Source organism: Acomys minous (genome assembly GCF_964271855.1).
Source record: "Acomys minous genome assembly, chromosome: 11".
Taxonomy (NCBI): Eukaryota; Metazoa; Chordata; class Mammalia; order Rodentia; family Muridae; genus Acomys; species Acomys minous.
The window spans coordinates 73151132-73168490 of NC_140492.1; the positions used below are offsets into that span (position 1 = coordinate 73151132).

General features: G+C 47.5%; 1 protein-coding gene across 1 annotated transcript; it reads left to right on the forward strand.

Annotated features, from left to right (window-relative positions):
• The first annotated feature begins 14823 nt into the window (after positions 1 to 14823).
• Positions 14824 to 15614, forward strand: LOC311608615 (large ribosomal subunit protein eL33-like). Its single transcript, XM_084801168.1, has one exon. The coding sequence runs from the start codon at positions 15265 to 15267 to the stop codon at positions 15592 to 15594; it is 330 nt and encodes a 109-aa protein (XP_084657294.1). The 5' UTR covers positions 14824 to 15264; the 3' UTR covers positions 15595 to 15614.
• Positions 15615 to 17359: the final 1745 nt, after the last annotated feature.

Here is a 17359-nt window from a genome sequence, read left to right on the forward strand (position 1 = left end):
TAGCTCTTTTCATGACACACCGAATGTGTTGTCCAGGGCAAAAAGAAAAATCCATACCTCAGGGTTACTGAGGCAAGGTTTCAAGAAACAGGCTCAAAGGGAACGGCTGTAGGGAGGGCTGCATTCCCTCCCTGCTCACGGGAGATAGGGGCACTAGTAACCGAGATCAAAGGGCCCTGGCCCTGCCCGCACTAGCTTTTTGATCTCCTAGCAACAGCCAATTAGCACTGGACTGGACCTTCAGTTGAAACCCAAACCGGGCGCCCCCCTCACTCAGCAAAGAGTAAACAAAGACGATCAAAAGAATCACAATAATGCTTAATTAATCTTTCTTTTGTTTTCCACTATCACTCCTTGCCTCAGGTTTTGATCTCACCTTTCTGGAATGGTTTCAGGAGCAATTTTCATCATGTCGGTTAGCTACAATCATCTGGTAGCTATTATAAATCAACACAAAATCTACAGGGCTGCCAATACAAGTGTACTTCCTGTTTTTGTTACTGTACCGCTAAATGGAGATAAATGGAACAGGCAAGATGGACTAAAAGAAAAAAAAAAAAAAAAGAAAAAGAAAAAAGAAAAAAAGAAAAGAAAAGAAAAAAAGTTGGAGCTGCAGTGCCCTTGGCACCTGTTTTGTAGCCTATTACCTTAGGACACCAGACCCCTTTATGTATCTTTACTGATAAGTACTTGCCAAGCTGAGAACCCCCTACTTTGGGAACGCTGGGAGGGAAAAGGACCTATAAAACAACAACACCAACAACACCAACACCAAAACCAAAACCAAACAACAACAACAACAACAAAAAACCCTTGCAAACCAGTGTGCTGGTGACAGTCACCGCCCTGATCAAGTTGTAATAAAGATCCTCTGTGCTATATATACATTGATTTTGCCTCTAGGAGCTTTTTTTTTTTTTTTAATACTCAAAACAGGCACAACACGAGGAGCCATATCTGAAGGGAATGGACGGTTGGAATAAAACTGCTGTGACTGAAGTCCCTTCCTCACCCACACCTAGGTGTGGCAGGTGGCTCCCCGTTGCAGGAAGAAGGTCTGCCTCTTACTGCTGTTTTCAAGGCAAGCCAGGCATTAGTGCTGCCGCTTCAGGTCCCGCAGAGGCTTGGGGAATGCAGCCAGACAGGGCTAGCAACAGAGCGTCAGTGACTAGACAATCCTTTGAGGTGATTAAAATAGTGGAGGGGGCAGAGACCCACCCAGGATGCCTGCAGACTCTGTCCTGCTCGTGTCTCGTTCCCAGATGGTCAGGATTGATGCAGAAGCTTAGAATCTCTCCCAGAAAATAGGGTATTAGAAATGGGCTTGAGGTCTCAAGACAACAACCACACAATCTAAAGCATTTCAAAGTAAAACATTTTCTATAGAAAGGTACATAGCCAAGCAAGCATTACTCTTTTTTTTAAAATTATTTTTATGTATATGAACACTATCTGCATGTATACTTGCATGACAGAAGAGGTCATTAAGTCACGTTATGGATGGTTGTGAGGCACCATCTGGTTGCTGGGAATTGAACTCAGGACCTCTGGTAGAGCAGACAGTGTTCTTAACCGCTGAGCCACCTCTCCGGCCCTGGAAAGCATTATTCTTAGTGCAGAAAGTCCTGTGCCTCACAGTGAGTGCTCAGAACTGTCTCACACTCTTATATGCCTGGCTAACTTAAGTATTTTGATCATAGAGACAGGCTAACTGGAGGAGGGATTTTTGCAGATTGTGTTTATAAAACAAATTTCTTTTAAAAATGGAGTTTCTTTTGACTTTTTTCCCCCCTTGAGACAGGGTTTCTCTGTGTAGCCCTGGCTGTCCTGGACTCACTTTGTAGAGCAGGCTGGCCTCGAACTCACAGAGCTCCATCTGCCTCTGCCTCCCGAGTGCTGGGATTAAAGACATGTGCCACCACGCCGGGCTTCTTTCGACTCTTAGGCTTTTGACACAAAAGACAATATATTTCATTTACATCCCCAGAACTTTCCCTCTTTCACAGCACCTTTTTATTCCTTAAGTTCAGTTACTGTTAGAGTATTTTTTTATCTGTTCGGCCTACAAAGCAAATAACTGACACAGGGAGAGTGAAATGTACTTTAAAGCTGCCAGCACTTCACCGGGTAGAGTCAGAACTGATTCTAATCTACTCATAAACTAAACAAACTACTCTAAACCTTATAACATATATATATTCCAGGCTCTTGCCACCATGACCCCTGGGCCGGTCCTCGTCAAGTCCCCACCGCCGTCCTCCAACCGACAAAAACCCTGTCCCTTTTCCAACCATCAAACTTTCTCCTCCTTCCCAGGAAGTCCCGCCTTCCACTTCCTGTCCTTCTGCCCAGCTGATTGGCTAAACAGTGTTTTATTGATGGTTGATACATTTAGTCAACATTCCTCCACAATTCCCCCTTTAGTCCAATTTTAAAAAGCAACTCCTTTTACCTAGACATTTATATCATTACACCAATATACAACATACATACACAAAAACCACAAAACAATCGTTATATTTATCTTATAATGTTTCACTGTCTTCAACCCCATCAGAGACTTGAGAAGGAATAAAATTAGCTGAGTAAATAGGAAGTGCAGATTAGCAGCTTCCAAAATGAAAAAAAAAAAAAAAAAGAATGACCGAGACACTTTGCTACCTGAATAGTCACTCGAAACTCTTTAACACATTGCAGCAGCATCTTCAGTCTTCTGGCCCACTTTATCTGACCAGACATGTTTGTGAAGCAGGGACTATTGAGGACTTGCTTACCCTGTCTTGGAAGAGTTAGGCCGTCAACTCCACCTGCATCCAAGTTTGACCATTTCAGGCAGAAATCTGTCTGTGGCAGACAATAAGGACATTTTTTTTGTGCAGAGGTGGGTTTGCCACATCTGAAGCCATCTCCAAATGTAGGTTTCCTTGATGCTCATTACCTTCTTTGAGGCAGGCTGGGTGTTGCCAGGAGTCAACCTGTCTCATTTTCAAAGAATCCTCAAAACAAATAAAATTTCTTTAAATGTCATATTCTGCAGGTCTCTGAGGTTTTTGAAGATTTAATCTAAATATTTTACCTTATCTATTAAACCTAAGATGTATAGTCTTGGATAAAATTGAATAGTACAATGAATTAAAAACAAACCTATTTTACATCAGTATCTAAAATTCTATACCAATGAATTAAACTAGCCTTGTGAGTAACAAGGCTTTAAGTTGAAGAGTAAATTCAATAATTTACCTTTTGTCCTATCATTCCTATATATTTTTATATTTTCAGAGAAAAATCCCTGTGTTCAGCCTCATTCTTTCTCTACAAAGCCAATAATAAATCAATTCTCAATGAAGATAAAGCTCCATAGCCCAAAACCTTACTCAACCCCCCTTTAAGGGAAATGGGATGGCTTTTTAAAGCTTCTTCGGGCTGATTTGGGACAAATAAGACCTATACAGGGGCCCAAATGAAACTAGAAAAATGGTTAAACAAGCTAGAGATAGCATTTGTGGCCCAGTCTCTAAACGTTGAAAAATTCAAGCTTAATAAAGGTGTTGTGTGGGATGGTCTGATATGCTGGACCAATTGGATGAGGAGCTTTCTCCAAAGCTGTGCTGGGAGATGTTCTGTTCTGAAGACAGCATTGTCCAGCACTGTGAGCTTTAATTTGTTTAGGTACACCCATAATAGCCGTGCCTTCTAGTAAATGAGGAATAACAGAATCAGCCTGTTCAGAACTTAATGCAGTTGCCCGTTGAAATCCTGAATATGTATCTATAGTATGGTGCGCATACTTCAGCTTTCCAAACTCTATAAAATGAAATACATTCATTTGCCAAATTTCATTTCTTTCATTACCTCTAGGGTTACTTCCTTCAGATAATGGGGTTTGGTTACATATAGAACAAGTAGGATGGTTTTTCACAATTTCCTTGGCCTGTTGCCAAGTGATAGAAAACTCCTTTTTTAATTCTTCACTATTAACATGGTGTTTTTTAGGAAACTCAGAAGCTTCTAACACACTTCCGATCAACGGTTGATCAATCTCATCATTACCTTGTGCTATAGGTCCTGGTGTGAGATCTTATATGGGTTATATACAATGGATGGGTTCTATTTCTGGTCACTTGTTGTAATTGAATAAATAGTGAAGTTAATTCAGAATCATCCTGAATTACGTCAGCTGATTCTATAGTCAGCACAACTCTTTCAGCTTACTGAGAGTCAGCAATTGTGTTAAGAGAGTCTTCAAACTCTGCTAAGACCAGCAGAACTGCATATAATCCTGATTTTTGCACAGAATCATAAGGACTCTCAACTACCTTACATTTTCTGATTTATAACCTGCTCTTTTTGATTCATTGGCATCAGTGTAAAATGTAGGCGCACCAGAAATTGGAATCCTCTTCACTATACGAGGAAGAATCCAATTAGTTCTTTTTATGAATTGAAATCTCTTGCTTTTGGGATATCTGTTGTTAATTTCTCCCAAAAAAAAAATCACTACAAGACCTTCTAATTCTTGTGCCTTTGTAGGTTGCCAATCAAAACCCTGATAACCTTTGGATTTCCCACATCTCCTGGGAGTTCTCTTATGAAGACTGGGAAAATCATTTTTGTTTTTGTTTTTTTTAACAAATAATGAATGCCTTGTAGTCTTGTTACAATTTTTTGTTCTATATTCTTACCTTTTTCTTCAGTTTTTATCTCTATATTATTCTTAGTTATGAGCCTTTCTAACTTCTAAGGTTTGTTTCCAAATTTCATATTTTTCACTTTGCTTTGTCTGCCATACTCTGGTATTTTCATCAGTCCAATACCTAAAAATTTTTTCTAATGCCTTTTCCTTTGAAGAATTATAGAAAGCTAGGATGAGTAAAATAAAAATAGTATTCATAATCAGTAGCACAATTTCTTTCTCTCTTATTTGTATCACAGCATTATTTTAAAAAGCATTTAACAAGGCCCAGACATTTTGTGTCAGTGTGTCTTGCATCTTTAAACTACCAAATTATAACAAAGTATAACTTTTCTTTTTGAGCTATTTCTCCCACCAAACTATAATAAGGTATCCTTTTTCAAGGGTGTGGATACACTGAATAAGCCAGGGGAGCCAATTTGTTATAATCGTCAAAAACCCCCATCCGTTCTCCAACCATCAAACTTTCTCCTCCTTTCCAGGAAGTCCCGCCTTCCACTTCCTGTCCTTCTGCCTAGCTGACTGGCTAAACAGTGCTTTATTGATGATGGATACATTCACTCAGCGTTCCTCCACAAGTTACCATCATCTGACTTCTCTGCTTTAAAGTATGGAGCATGTATGATAGGCATTGTGCTAGTTATTGCCATCTTAATTAGTTGATAGACTAATTATCATCTGCATGGATTACACCACCTCCTATTACAATCATGACTCCTAGCACCACAAGAAGAGAGGCCAAGACCCTTTCTTAGTTTTTAAATTGTCATTCCATAAGATTAGAAAAAGGCTCACTTACTGCTGAACAGTCAGGTAACTCATTGGGAAAAGCCATCTATGACCCTGACCCTGACCCTGACCCCTCACAACAGTGCCTTGATGAGGAGCCATGCTGTAAAGAGGGGAGAACACATACGGGTGCCTTTCCTCACACAGATGCCTTTTCTGCTAACATCACAGACCATCTGTTTTCCCCTGTGATTTGTCTTGGCTACTTTTCTATTGCTGTAATGACACATGTGACAAAGGTAATTTCTAAAAGAAAACATTTAGCTGGCTTACAGTTTCAGGGGGTTAGAGTCCATGATGGGGGAACAAAGGAACAGTTAGGAGTTTACATCTTTATCCAAAACCGCAAGGCCAACATCTTTATCCAAAACACACATGGAACAGCAGGAGTCTTTTGAAATCTCAGAGCCCACCCCATGTCTCCTCCCACTGTCTCCTCCAAAAAAGACCACGCCTCCTAATCCTTCCCAAAAGGTTGTTCCAACTGGGGACCAAGCAATCAAACATATGAGCCTATGGGGACCATTCTCATTCAAACTGTCAACTGGAGGCATCCACCCCTCTGCTAGAATGTTCCTAGTGTAATCCACAACTCTTTGTTGGTTTGAATGTACATTTTCACTTATGGAAGAGAACCAATCAAATTCCGCAGCTGTTTGGTTCTTAGCTTAAATTCACTGGGGCCTCCACTCAGCACTTTGAAGGACTCTAGATAAAGCTGAAAGCCCAAAACCTTCCTCGAGTCAGACACTTCCTTTTTCAATGAGACAGCTTGGATTTCCTGTAATATCTGGAGTAATGGCTCCCCACAAAGCCATCTGACATCCTCCCTGACAGTGCTTAGGTTACTGTGCGCTTATATCGCTACAAAGGCACAGAGGCCCTGACTCCCAGACACGTCTCCCAGGAATTCCAGCTCCTCTACTTTTGCAGGCAGGAAGCAAAACTAGTTCTGAGGAAGGGGACTCTCATAGTTCCGAGGGGCAGCTGGGTGTCACTCTTCCTTAATTCACTGATATATTCTACCCACTCCAGCCAGCACTCACTTCCCTATGGCATTTCAACCTCAACAAGCTTTTCTTACATTTTTTATTTCTATCACGTGTCTTTGTTGTTGTTGTTGTTGTTGTTGCTGTTATGCCTAGGAATCTCTGGCTTATAAAATGTTTACAGGAGAAAACTAGATACATGTCAGATTGAATAGTTAGTGTGGAGGGTTTTTTAATGATGTAATCAATCATGTTTCCCCATAATTAGACTAAAAGCAGTTATTTTTAAATCCTAATTTCAAAGTATCTCCTTGTGATAAGATTGTCCATTTTCTCTGAGCCCCATTGTCAGCACCTTTTTTGGTGTGTGTGTGTGTGTGTGTGTGTGTGTGTGTGTGTGTGTGTGTGTGTAATCCCTCCTGTATGTGTGGGCCTCTGGGATCCCCAGTGAACCCTTTGAGTTCAGGGAAGTGTCCCCTCCTGTACCTCACTCTAGGGTCTTGTTTCATCATACTGAGCCCACAGGAGCAGCACAGATGGCTGATGGGATTGAATCTTCTCCACTCCAACATCTCTCTCTTCTCCAGACTTCTGTCGGGCTGCGTCGGGGTCAGAGCAGCAGCCTTGGGGCCAATTGTGTTGAGCTTGGACTTTCTGCCTCATGTTTGTGCTAGGCTGGCAGAGCTCAGGGCATTACTTGAGCTCACGTTGAAATGAGACACAAGGCTGAGGGGGAGGCGGGGACACTTCTCCCAGGAGTGTGCTTCTCTTAGGCTGATACTCTTCATGGCCTCTGCAGGAGTGGGTCCTGGCCCAGAGGAAAATGGTCTCTGTGGGCAGCACGTTCTGGACAGGGCTTCTGAGGCTAGGATCCGTTTCTCTGTGCTCACCCAGGAAACATAATGCTTAGGGTTTGGGGTTTTCATGGATTTGTGCCTGGAGGCAGCTTTGCTTGCTATGAATCTGGGCCCTGGAATAGAAATGAGGGATTCTGTGGTGGTGGTGGTGGTGGTGGTGGTGGTGGTGGTGGTGGGAAAGGCTTCAGAACTAAAAGATGGAACAACATTGACCCCAAACACTCTGTGTGTGTGTGTGTGTGTGTGTGTGTGTGTGTGTGTGTGTGTGTGTAGGATCCTCTGATTGTCACTCACGTACTGTGCGTAGGGGTCAGTTTTGAGGCAGCCTCTTTCCCCTGGCAGCACATGTAGGGCTCAAGGTCATTGTCAATTCTGCTGTGCTACTGGCTGATCCAAGCAAACACTGAGCTCAGATTATGAGGCTATATCTCTCCATCCAGGCTCACTGGTGCTGCTAAAAGTGCCAACCTCAAGGGAGCCAGGCTCGCCTAGGTCAGTATTCAGCCTCAAAGGGCATTGCTGAGTCAGACACTGAGCAGCTTAAGCCTGCAAGAGACACTGAGCATGCGGTTAGCAGCTGCAGACCCAGGGGCAATGGGAGTAAAGCTCTTGGAGGGAACAGCGAAGGCTGGCTAGGTGCTGCCATGCACAACTGAGGTGGCATGTGTGAGTGAAAACTCAAGTCATACTCAGGTTGTGCTGCCTGGGACCGAGGCAGAGCCAGAGCTGGAGTGAGGACAAGACCCACCGCTGAAAAGTCCGCCTGAGGTGGAGCTTTGTGCGGCTTCCTGTTGTGTTAAGACCCCACTTGTGGACTAGCCTCTGTGCCCAGGGCTAAAGAGAAAAAACACTTCACATTTGGCATGGAGCAGCATAGACTCCTGGCAGGCAGCAGGAAGTTAGCCATGCCTGAAGCCAGGCTGCCGCAGTATGGGGAGGGGGGACCAGAAGGACTGGGCAGGAGGAAAAAGATTGGAGTCTGCAGGAAACACCAGAAGGAGAGATTGGGAAGGCAGAGCAAGGTCCACTGGGGGATCCCAACCTCAGATGCTGTCTGGGGAGTAAGCCACTACACATGCTGGTCAGTGGGGTGCCACTGAGGGCAGGGGCAGTGATGGGCAGGGGAGGGACGCTGATGTTTGAGTGTTGGGGGATGGTCTGATGTATTTTGATGCTAATTACTGCTTGCTGTCTATGTGTCCCACTTTTTGCTTAATAAAAAGTGATCCCACCTGGGCAGGGCAGAGGAGATAGGTGGGGCTATCAGAGAGAGGAATGCTAAAAAACAAAAACAAACAAACAAACAAAAACTGCTAAGAGGAAAAAGGAGAGAGACCTAAAGGGAAGGGAGGAAGGTGGCCATGGGTTAGATGGAGGAGAAGCACATGGCCGGCGTGGATGGAGAATCCGGCCCAGATGAAGAACATGAGCAAGTATTTGGGATTATGGATGGGAGGTAGCTTGATAGAAGTTATTAGAAGCAGATGGCATGGGACTGAGACAGGGATCCCATGCCTGTCCCCCTGTGGGAGGTAGTTTAGAGGATTGATATCTGCCCTGCCCCAGGTTAACTAAGGCTATTTAAAAATATAACAAGTGTCAGTGTCTTAATTGATCGCTAGCCAGGCCTACTGATAATACATGTAATTATAAAAACAATGTTTGAGGAGGAAGGGGTTCTCTGAGAGGAAAAGGAGCTTACACACAGGAATAGAGGATTCTGTCTTGAAGACTTCATGGCAGAGCAGAAGGCAAGATCAGCACCTGTGGCCATTGCTGCCACCATCACTGCTGTTGCTGCCGCTGCCGCTGCTGAGGCTGAGGCTGAGGCTCTGGAGTGCAAAGAGCCCGACTTCTCCTCCTCCTCACTCCTAGGCCCCCAGGTGCCTTCGATGGGGGTGGGAGTAAGGAACAGGTGAGGGCAGAGTTGATCCAGTGATCCAGGGGTACAGGGGGTGCAAGCTACCTCTCTCCCTTGATAAAGGGAAGGAAACAGAAGCCAGTGAAGTGACGGGGCCTAGGGTTAGGAATATGCACAGAGACATAGCTCTGAGAGAGGAAGGTGGCCAGGGGAGCCACACTTTGTCTCAGACACAGGACACCTTGAGGCAGCCACTACAGTGGGTCCCAGGAGACTCTTCTGCCCAGGGGTACTGCTGCTCTTTCCTGCTGGGCATAGGAGGCAGCAAGTGAAGGCGCCACCCCTCAGAACAGAAAGGGGGTCTGGGTGTCACAGAAGTACTTGTGGCCTCAGAGTCACCTGTCTCTTCCCTGTCTTGGTACCTTGCTGGATGGTGAGGGCACAGCTGCAGCGAGTGGAAGCAGCCTCTGGGGGGGGGGGGGCGGGGCTCACCCATTCGGCAGCCGTGGCACCTTAGAACCGTGTTGCAGGTGTCATTTCCTCCCTCTGTCCTGTGTCCTGTGATGGTGTCTGCCACCTACACTGCATGCTCCTCTGGGACCTGGCAGAAGATGAAAGGGACACTGGGGCCATTGAAGCTCACTTTCTTCCACCGCCACCACCATCTGTAGGAGAGAGAAACATGTTTTTATGTGTTGATCCCAAGCGTGGGATGGGGAATAGACTTGGGAGAGAGCAGGACGTTTTTTCCACTTAGAAGTCGAACCTCTTCGTGAGGGCGCTTGGATGTTGCCAGCTGAAAACATCCTAGTAGAGATTCTGAGAGGAAATATATGTAAGAGCCCAAAACAAGAGGAGAGAGAGAGAGAGAGAGAGAGAGAGAGAGAGAGAGGGAGGGAGGGAGGGAGGGAGGGAGGGAGGGAGGGAGGGAGGGAGGGAGGGAAGACTTGGTTTTTGGCTGTTCGACCCTGCACTTCAAGAGGCTCCGAAAGAGAACTGCTCCAGGGAAGGCTTCAGAGGCTTTGGGCTCCGGCTGAGGCTCCTGGTTCCCGCTGCTCCGGGCCAGCAATTATCAGCTGGCTGCTTTCCAACTCCTGCTTCAGCCTTTCTGCGTGGGCCTCGGTTTCATGGGATGCTGCCTTCAAATTCTGGATTTCCAAACCCTGCTTACTTATCTGCTCTTGTCACAGGAATACTCCCTCTGATTTTTTTTTTTTTTTTTAGTCAGCTCACTTGCCGTAGAACTAACTTTCAATTCCAACTCCTCTTTCTCAAATTCCATTTCTTTCAACTGGGCCTCAGTCTGGGCAACAGAAACAGGAGCCTGGAGAGGGGCTGTCTCTCCGGGGTGAGGAGGACGGGCTGCACGTAAGCGGGGCTCTGAAGCAGGCTGGAGGGGCTGCTGTTCTGCATTGTCCAGCGAAACTCCTAATCCTTGAGCCGGAAGAGCAGGTTCCTGCTGGTCAGCGCCTGGGACCTGTCTGTCTACAGACTCCTGGGCACGCATCTGGCGCTGCCGTAGCTGGTCCCCAATTTTTCATTTTCCTTCCTCTGCTCATCAAGGTGCTCTTGGAGGCGACACGGCAAGCAGCCTTCTGCTCCCCTCGAGCGCGTCCTGGAGATGTTGCTCTTTCTCTTGCGTCTTTAAAAAAAACACACACACACACACACTTTACAGGAAGTGAAAGCTTCTTGAAGCTTCTTTTGAAGTTGTTCCTTTTCTTTTTCAAAGTCTAGTATCTTTCCCTCCAACTCTGGCTTCCAGTGTTCCCCTGCCATCTTCACTGGGCGGGCCTGCTCACACCGTTTCTTTTACAGGCACTGCAGAGCCTTCATCCCCAGCATCTTTGGCGCCTGTGGTTAATTTCTCAATAGTTGCTTGGTTTTTAGTGATCTCTGTTTTAAAGAAACGTCTATTTTCTCGCCACTTAGAAGCCCCACATTTTTCTGGGTCATGTTTGTTCTGTCTTCCTCTAGCTTTCTCCCTCTACCTCTGCCTAAGCGGAGTCTCTCTCCCAGGCTCCTCTCTCGCCTTGGCTAACTCTTCCTCCAGCGCGCCTGCTCTCTGGAGTAGCTGCTTTCTGCTAGTCAGCGCTGCCTGGACCTTCCGCCCCTTCGTCCGCTCGCTTTCTTTCTTCAGGCGCTCCAGCCCAGCGGAAGCACAGAACTTGAGCAGAGCCATGTCCTCACTCCAGAATGACAGGGATCGATTACTGAAGGAGTCGAAGAATCTGCAACAGCAGTACCTGCAGATGAATCGACTGTGGTCTGCGACTGTGAGAGCCACGGGACTCAGCAGCACGTGCTCACGGAGCAGATCCACTGAGCATAGAAGCCAGATCTAAGGAGGCGAAGATGGAAGCTCTGCAGAGAGAGCTGGACGATGGGCAGCTGTGGTTCTCCGAGCAGGGCACCCAGATAAAAAGCCTGCAGAGCCAGCTGCAAAAAAGAAGGAAAGTAGAGCGTTAGCAGGGGCAGAGTGCGTGAAGGACATCTTCAATGAGATGCAAGGACTGTCGCAAGCTCTGTCATAGAAGGAACTAGAAATAGCTAGGATGAGCCAACTCTTTCTAGAGAAAAGGAGAGACGTGGAGACACTCCAGCAAACCGTCCAGGAGAAGGACCAGCAAGTGACAGAACTTAGCTTCAGTGTGACAGAGAAGATGGTTCCGCTTAAAGAAAAGTTCTCTCTTGGTGTTGAAATTAAGACTCTGAAGGAGCAAAGATGAGTAGAGGCGGGGGTGGGGGTGGGGGGTATAGGGGCGTGGGGCAGGGGGCATGGAGGGGGGCTGGTCAGCAAAGAGAGGCTTCCACAGGGCTGGAGATGATCTCCCTCATTCTGTAGACTGGCCATGGCCTCGGAAAAGGACTGCATTAGGTTTTGAAGCTCTTCTAGCTGTGAAGATGAGTAAAGCAATTGCTCATCTTTGGATATGAGTTGCTGGTTCAGTTTCTCAAGGTGGGACAAACCGTTCTCAGCGGATGCTCCTCAAGAAATTGGCAGAAGATGAAAGGGACACTGGGGCCATTGAAACTGACTTCCTTCCTTCGCCACCACCATCCACCACTATTGTTGTGGTGGTTATGACTGTGGGAATCGAAGCCGGAGCAGAGCTGTGCTCCTCTACGGAGCGGTGTCCCCAGCCTCGCTCGCAGATGGGGGAATCGAAGCCGGGGCAGAGCTGTGTTTCTCTAGGGAGCGGTGTCCCCAGCCTCGCTCGCAGATGGGAGAATCGAAACCGGGGCAGGGCAGTGCTCCTCTCCAGAGCGGTGTCCCCAGCCTCGCTCGCAGATGGGAGAATCGAAACCCGGGCAAGGCAGTGCTCCTCTCCAGAGCGGTGTCCCCAGCCTCGCTCGCAGATGGGAGAATCGAAGCCGGGGCAGGGCAGTGCTCCACTGCGGAGCGGTGTCCCCAGCTTTGCTCATGGATGGGATGAGGCTGGGCTTTATCTGTAGCAGCAGGAAACCTTGGGTGGAGCCCAGTTCATCGAATTGTGCTTACTGACTCTGGGAGCTCACAGGTGAGGTCGCGGGGTCCTTGTGTGAAGTCTGTGGATATTGCATTAACCCAGTGACGCTTTGCTTTTTACGGCCCCATGCCCGTGCTTCCACTGAAGATCCCCAGCAGTAATGTCCCCGACACTGATACAAGCCAGGACAGAAGACAGCATGTGTTAACTTGGCACTTACTATGCACCATGCAGACAAAACAGGGTGTGGAGATGGCTCAGTGGTTAAGAGCACTGACTGCTCTTCCAGAGGTCCTGAGTTCAATTCTCAGCAACCACATGGTGGCTCACAGCCATCTATAATGAGATCTGGTGCCCTCTTCTGGCCTCAAGATGTGTATGCAGGCAGAACACTGTATACATAACAAAAAAAAAAAATTTTTTTTTTTTTAAGAAAAGACAGGGGCTGGAGAGATGGCTCAGTGGTTAAGAGCACTGCCTGCTCTTCCAAAGGACCGGGGTTCAATTCCCAGCACCCACATGGCAGTTCACAACTGTAACTCCAAGATCTGACACCCTCACACCAATGCACGTAAATTAAAATTTGAATAAAATATTAAAAAAAAAAAAAAAGAAAAGACAAAGCAAGGGAAAGAAGAGCTGGGGTGTAGCTACTTTGGAAACTTCTAGGCTGCACTTGTATTTAGGATATTTTCCTCTGATGTGTTTAGTTTGCAGACCAAGTTTTAAAGCAACTTGGTAGGAAGCAATTTCTTTAGTATAAAAACACCCAACATTAAAAACAGAACAAATACATCCATAGGACAGAACCTGCCTCTAGGCAACTGAATTGTTATTTAGTATTACTGAGCACAAGAAAAAGGCCTCAGGTGACGCCTGACATTTGATCTGGGATGTAAGCCAGCTTGCTGCAGTTCCCTTGAGTATCAGAACCACAAGCCATTGCCCCCACAGACAGCCGTGCAAGAATCTGAAACTCTCACTCAGATACAGGGTCACTGGGTGACACAGAGCTGGGGAAAGGAGCAGCCCACAGGGAAGGGTGCACAAAAATCACATATACAAAAGAGCCTGTATGCTTAGGGCTGTGTGGTGCCCCGTGGGAGAGAATTTGGAAGTAACCCACCAGGCAGGAGAATTTCCAGAGCCTGGGATGACCTGGGAATTGGGAAATACTGGGTCTTGTTGGCGCTTGCGTAGCTGGCTAGAGATGACAGACATCAGCCAAGAAGTCATTTATAGGCATTTCCCTAGTATGCAAGCAAAGCCTGAAGGGACGTAAAACTCATCAGGGCCTACTAAGGCTTGCGCCAAAAGAGAAGAAAGGCACATGGCAGGCCAGGGTGAGGGTTCAGGTTAGCACAGTGTTTGGCCGGACCACTGTGAGTACAAGAAACCACAATCCACATTGCCCAGAGGCCCCATTATTGAGCCTAGATGTCTACAGATATGGCCACTGTGTGACCCCTCCCCACATGTCCTTTGGAACTTGTGCCCCGCTGTGGATGGACCCAATGGGCAATGAGATGTAGGCTGCACAAGGAGGTGAGGATTTTGCTCCTAGATCCAGGCTCTGAAAATGAGGTGAAAAGTGAATGGGTGGGACACGACTGTCACCTCTGTTCTCTGGAACAACCATGTGCAGAAAGACTTCAGGAATATCCTCTGGCTCACTCATTCTGGTGAGGTCCTCAAAGCCAGGAGTGATCAGTAAGAAGAGAAAGTGTCGCTGTAGAGCCCAAAGCAGGTGGATGGCTGTGCCCTGTCCAGGGGCCCCAAGCAAGTGGAACACCCGTGTGCAAAGCATGTCCTGTCCTTGGGTCTCTTCCTGGTGGGACAATGCCCCAAACCCAAATCACCTCCCAACAAATGCCCACCAATCAGGCCTGATGCCTGGAGGCCGAGAAGCCTGGGCGCCGGTGGAAAGGCCAGACCCCCTACCATACCAGGGGTGTGCGCGGAAATAGGAAAGAACTTTTATTTCCTCTGGCCAATACTCCTGCCTCAGTCTCAGAGCAGCAGGTGTGCCCAGCTCCCTCTTCTCCAGAAAATATTACCCACTGGATACTGCAGAGCTAATGATCTCTGGTGGGGGGTGGCACGGTTCCCCACTTGCAGTTTCCATTGTCATACATGATCTGATTTTTGCACACACAACCATCAATAGTTATTTGATGATGCTTCACCCATGTCTCTTCACCGGTGCAGGTCACAGTGGGGGCTATTGTTTGGTTGTGATCTGTAGCCCAAAGTGGCATGTGCTGGAGACTTGGCCCTTAGTGTGACAGTATTGAGAGGTGGTGAGGTCTCGGAGGAGTAGGTCTAGTGGATGGTGGCAAGTCCCTGGATCACTACCATAAGAAGGGACTAATAGGGCTGGAGAGATGCCTCAGAAGTTAAGAGCTCTGGCTGTTCTTCCAAAGGTCCCGAGTTCAATTCCCAGCATCCGCATGGTGGCTCATAACCATCTATATTGAGATCTGGTGCCCCCTTCTGGCCAATGGTGTATAAATAATAAAGGTGGAGGTGAGTGAAATTTCTGCTTCTGAACTTGGGGGATCAGATTTCTGGGGCCTGCTGGGAACAAGACTTCTAAAACGCAGCTATGTCTGGAAGACTGCGGTGCAAGGCCATTTTTGCTGGCTACAAGCGAGGTCTCTGGAACCAAAGAGAGCACACGGCTCTTAGAATTGAAGGTGTCTATGCCCGGGATGAAACGGAATTCTACTCAAGCAAGAGATGTGCTTATGCGTATAAAGCAAAAACCAACACAGTGACTCCTGGAGGCAAACCAAACCAAACCAGAGTCATCTGGGGAAGAGCAACTCGGGCCCATGGAAGCAGTGGTTTGGCTCGTGTCAAAACCCGGAGCAACCTTCCTGCGAAGGCCACTGGACACAGAATCCGTGTGATGCCGCACTATTCCCGGATTTAAACTAATGAAAAGTAAATAAATAAAAGTGGAAAAAGGAAGGAGGGAGGAGGGAGGGAGGGAGAGAGAGAAAGAGAGAGAGAGAGAGAGAGAAAGAGAGAGAGGACTAAAAGAATTTTCTGAGCCTGGCTAGTTCTCACATCTGGCTTCCCTCTCAGAGTTTCCCATCCCCACCATGATTTCATCCTTTATCCAAGAGGACCTTTTCCAAAGTGCCAATACCATCGCCATGCTCGTCAGTCCAGAACGGTGAGCTGAACATGCCTTTACTTATAAAGTGCCCAGCCTCGGGTATTTTGCTCTGGTAACAAAAAACAGGCTTAAGACAATGGGTCACACAAGATCACCATATTCTGATGTCTGAGTTCTCAATCCTTCCCTGGGCTCTGTGGACTTGAAGGTCTTCAACACTCACTCAAAACAACTGCAAGTAAAAGATGTGAGCTGGGGCAATATTTTCCTTCCACTGGCCCAACACCTCACACTCAAGACAGACCGCCCTGCGATGCACGCTCAGAGCGTGCTGTGGATGGGACAATTCTCTCTGTGTAGCTCTGTGTAGTCATGAACTGCTTCAGATGTGGCTGGTGTGAGCAGGTTCTAAGTGTTTTCATTCTTTAAATATACCCCAGGTCTCTTTGCTCAGTGGCTGCCACACTGGATAGCAAAGGTCTAGAGACCCATTGATGAGGAAGATGTGGCCTCCCTCCTCTTTTGTCCCCTTGCAGAGGAGTTGAAGGCCAGGTCTAATGTCTTCTTTGTATGTACTCGATGGGAGTTTGCCTGAGGCCCCAGGGATGTGAGCACCGTGAAGGCAGCACCCAGCCTAGAAATACAGCCAGCATAGCCATGTGTGTGTGCAGATAGCCAGCCAGGCTTCAGTAGCCAAGTCTAGCCATGGTCGCAGCAGCAGGAGTGGAGGCTGCAGGCCCACAGCGCTGCCTGTCTTCAGGAGTCTACATGTATGTCCCCACCATGGACCAGAGCCTGGGCACCTCCCACCTGTCACGTGGGGGTCCAGTGGCAGGAGAGGTTGGCACGACAACCTTGAAACATCTGAGAAAGATTCTAGCCTAGGCCAGGCTCTCATCACCACTCATGGGGCCCAAGACAAGCTGCTCAGAACTGAGTTCCACAGTGAGGAGGAGCGCTGCCCTGACCATGGCTTGCCAGGCCAGGGCTCTTCTGTGCCTGAGTGAGAAGACAGACAGCATTTGGTGCTGATGATTCTAAGACGTTGTCAGAGATGCTCCTTGGTGCTGTCTCTCTGGCCACATGAAGGAGCAGGAGGACCACTTAGGCAGGAGAGCAGCACCCCCACACCCCCACAGTGCTGAGCTTCCCACCCCTGCTCTGCACCTAGCTTGTTCCGTGCACCTCCCTTCAGTTTCCATGTGGCAAACACCTGTCAGCCTTGCCTACACCGGTGGCAGCTGCCAGGTAACTTTTTAGTAGCTGGCAACGAGTCGAAAATCATCCTGGTTCCAGGCCTGTTAAGGCCGGGGCAGCTGGTAACCATTTTCAGACTCATGGCCTGCCAGTTTGAGCTAAGGAAGTGAGCCACCATCTCCTGACCTCTGCAGGTCTGCTGCCACCGCCAGAGTCATGCCTGTTACACAAGGAGATGAAAAGGACTTGGGTGTGAAGGATGCTCATCTCTCTCACCAGGTGTTATGAAGACAGGCATGCTGCTCCTTCCAGTGGCCGTGGCCACAGCATGCTTGTTCTCACTCAGGAGTGGCCTAAGTGTGCTTGGCTCACCCTGGAG

Excerpts from the sequence above, each read along its gene's own strand:
- LOC311608615 (XM_084801168.1), top strand. The coding sequence starts at position 15,265 with ATGTCTGGAAGACTGCGGTGCAAGGCCATTTTTGCTGGCTACAAGCGA.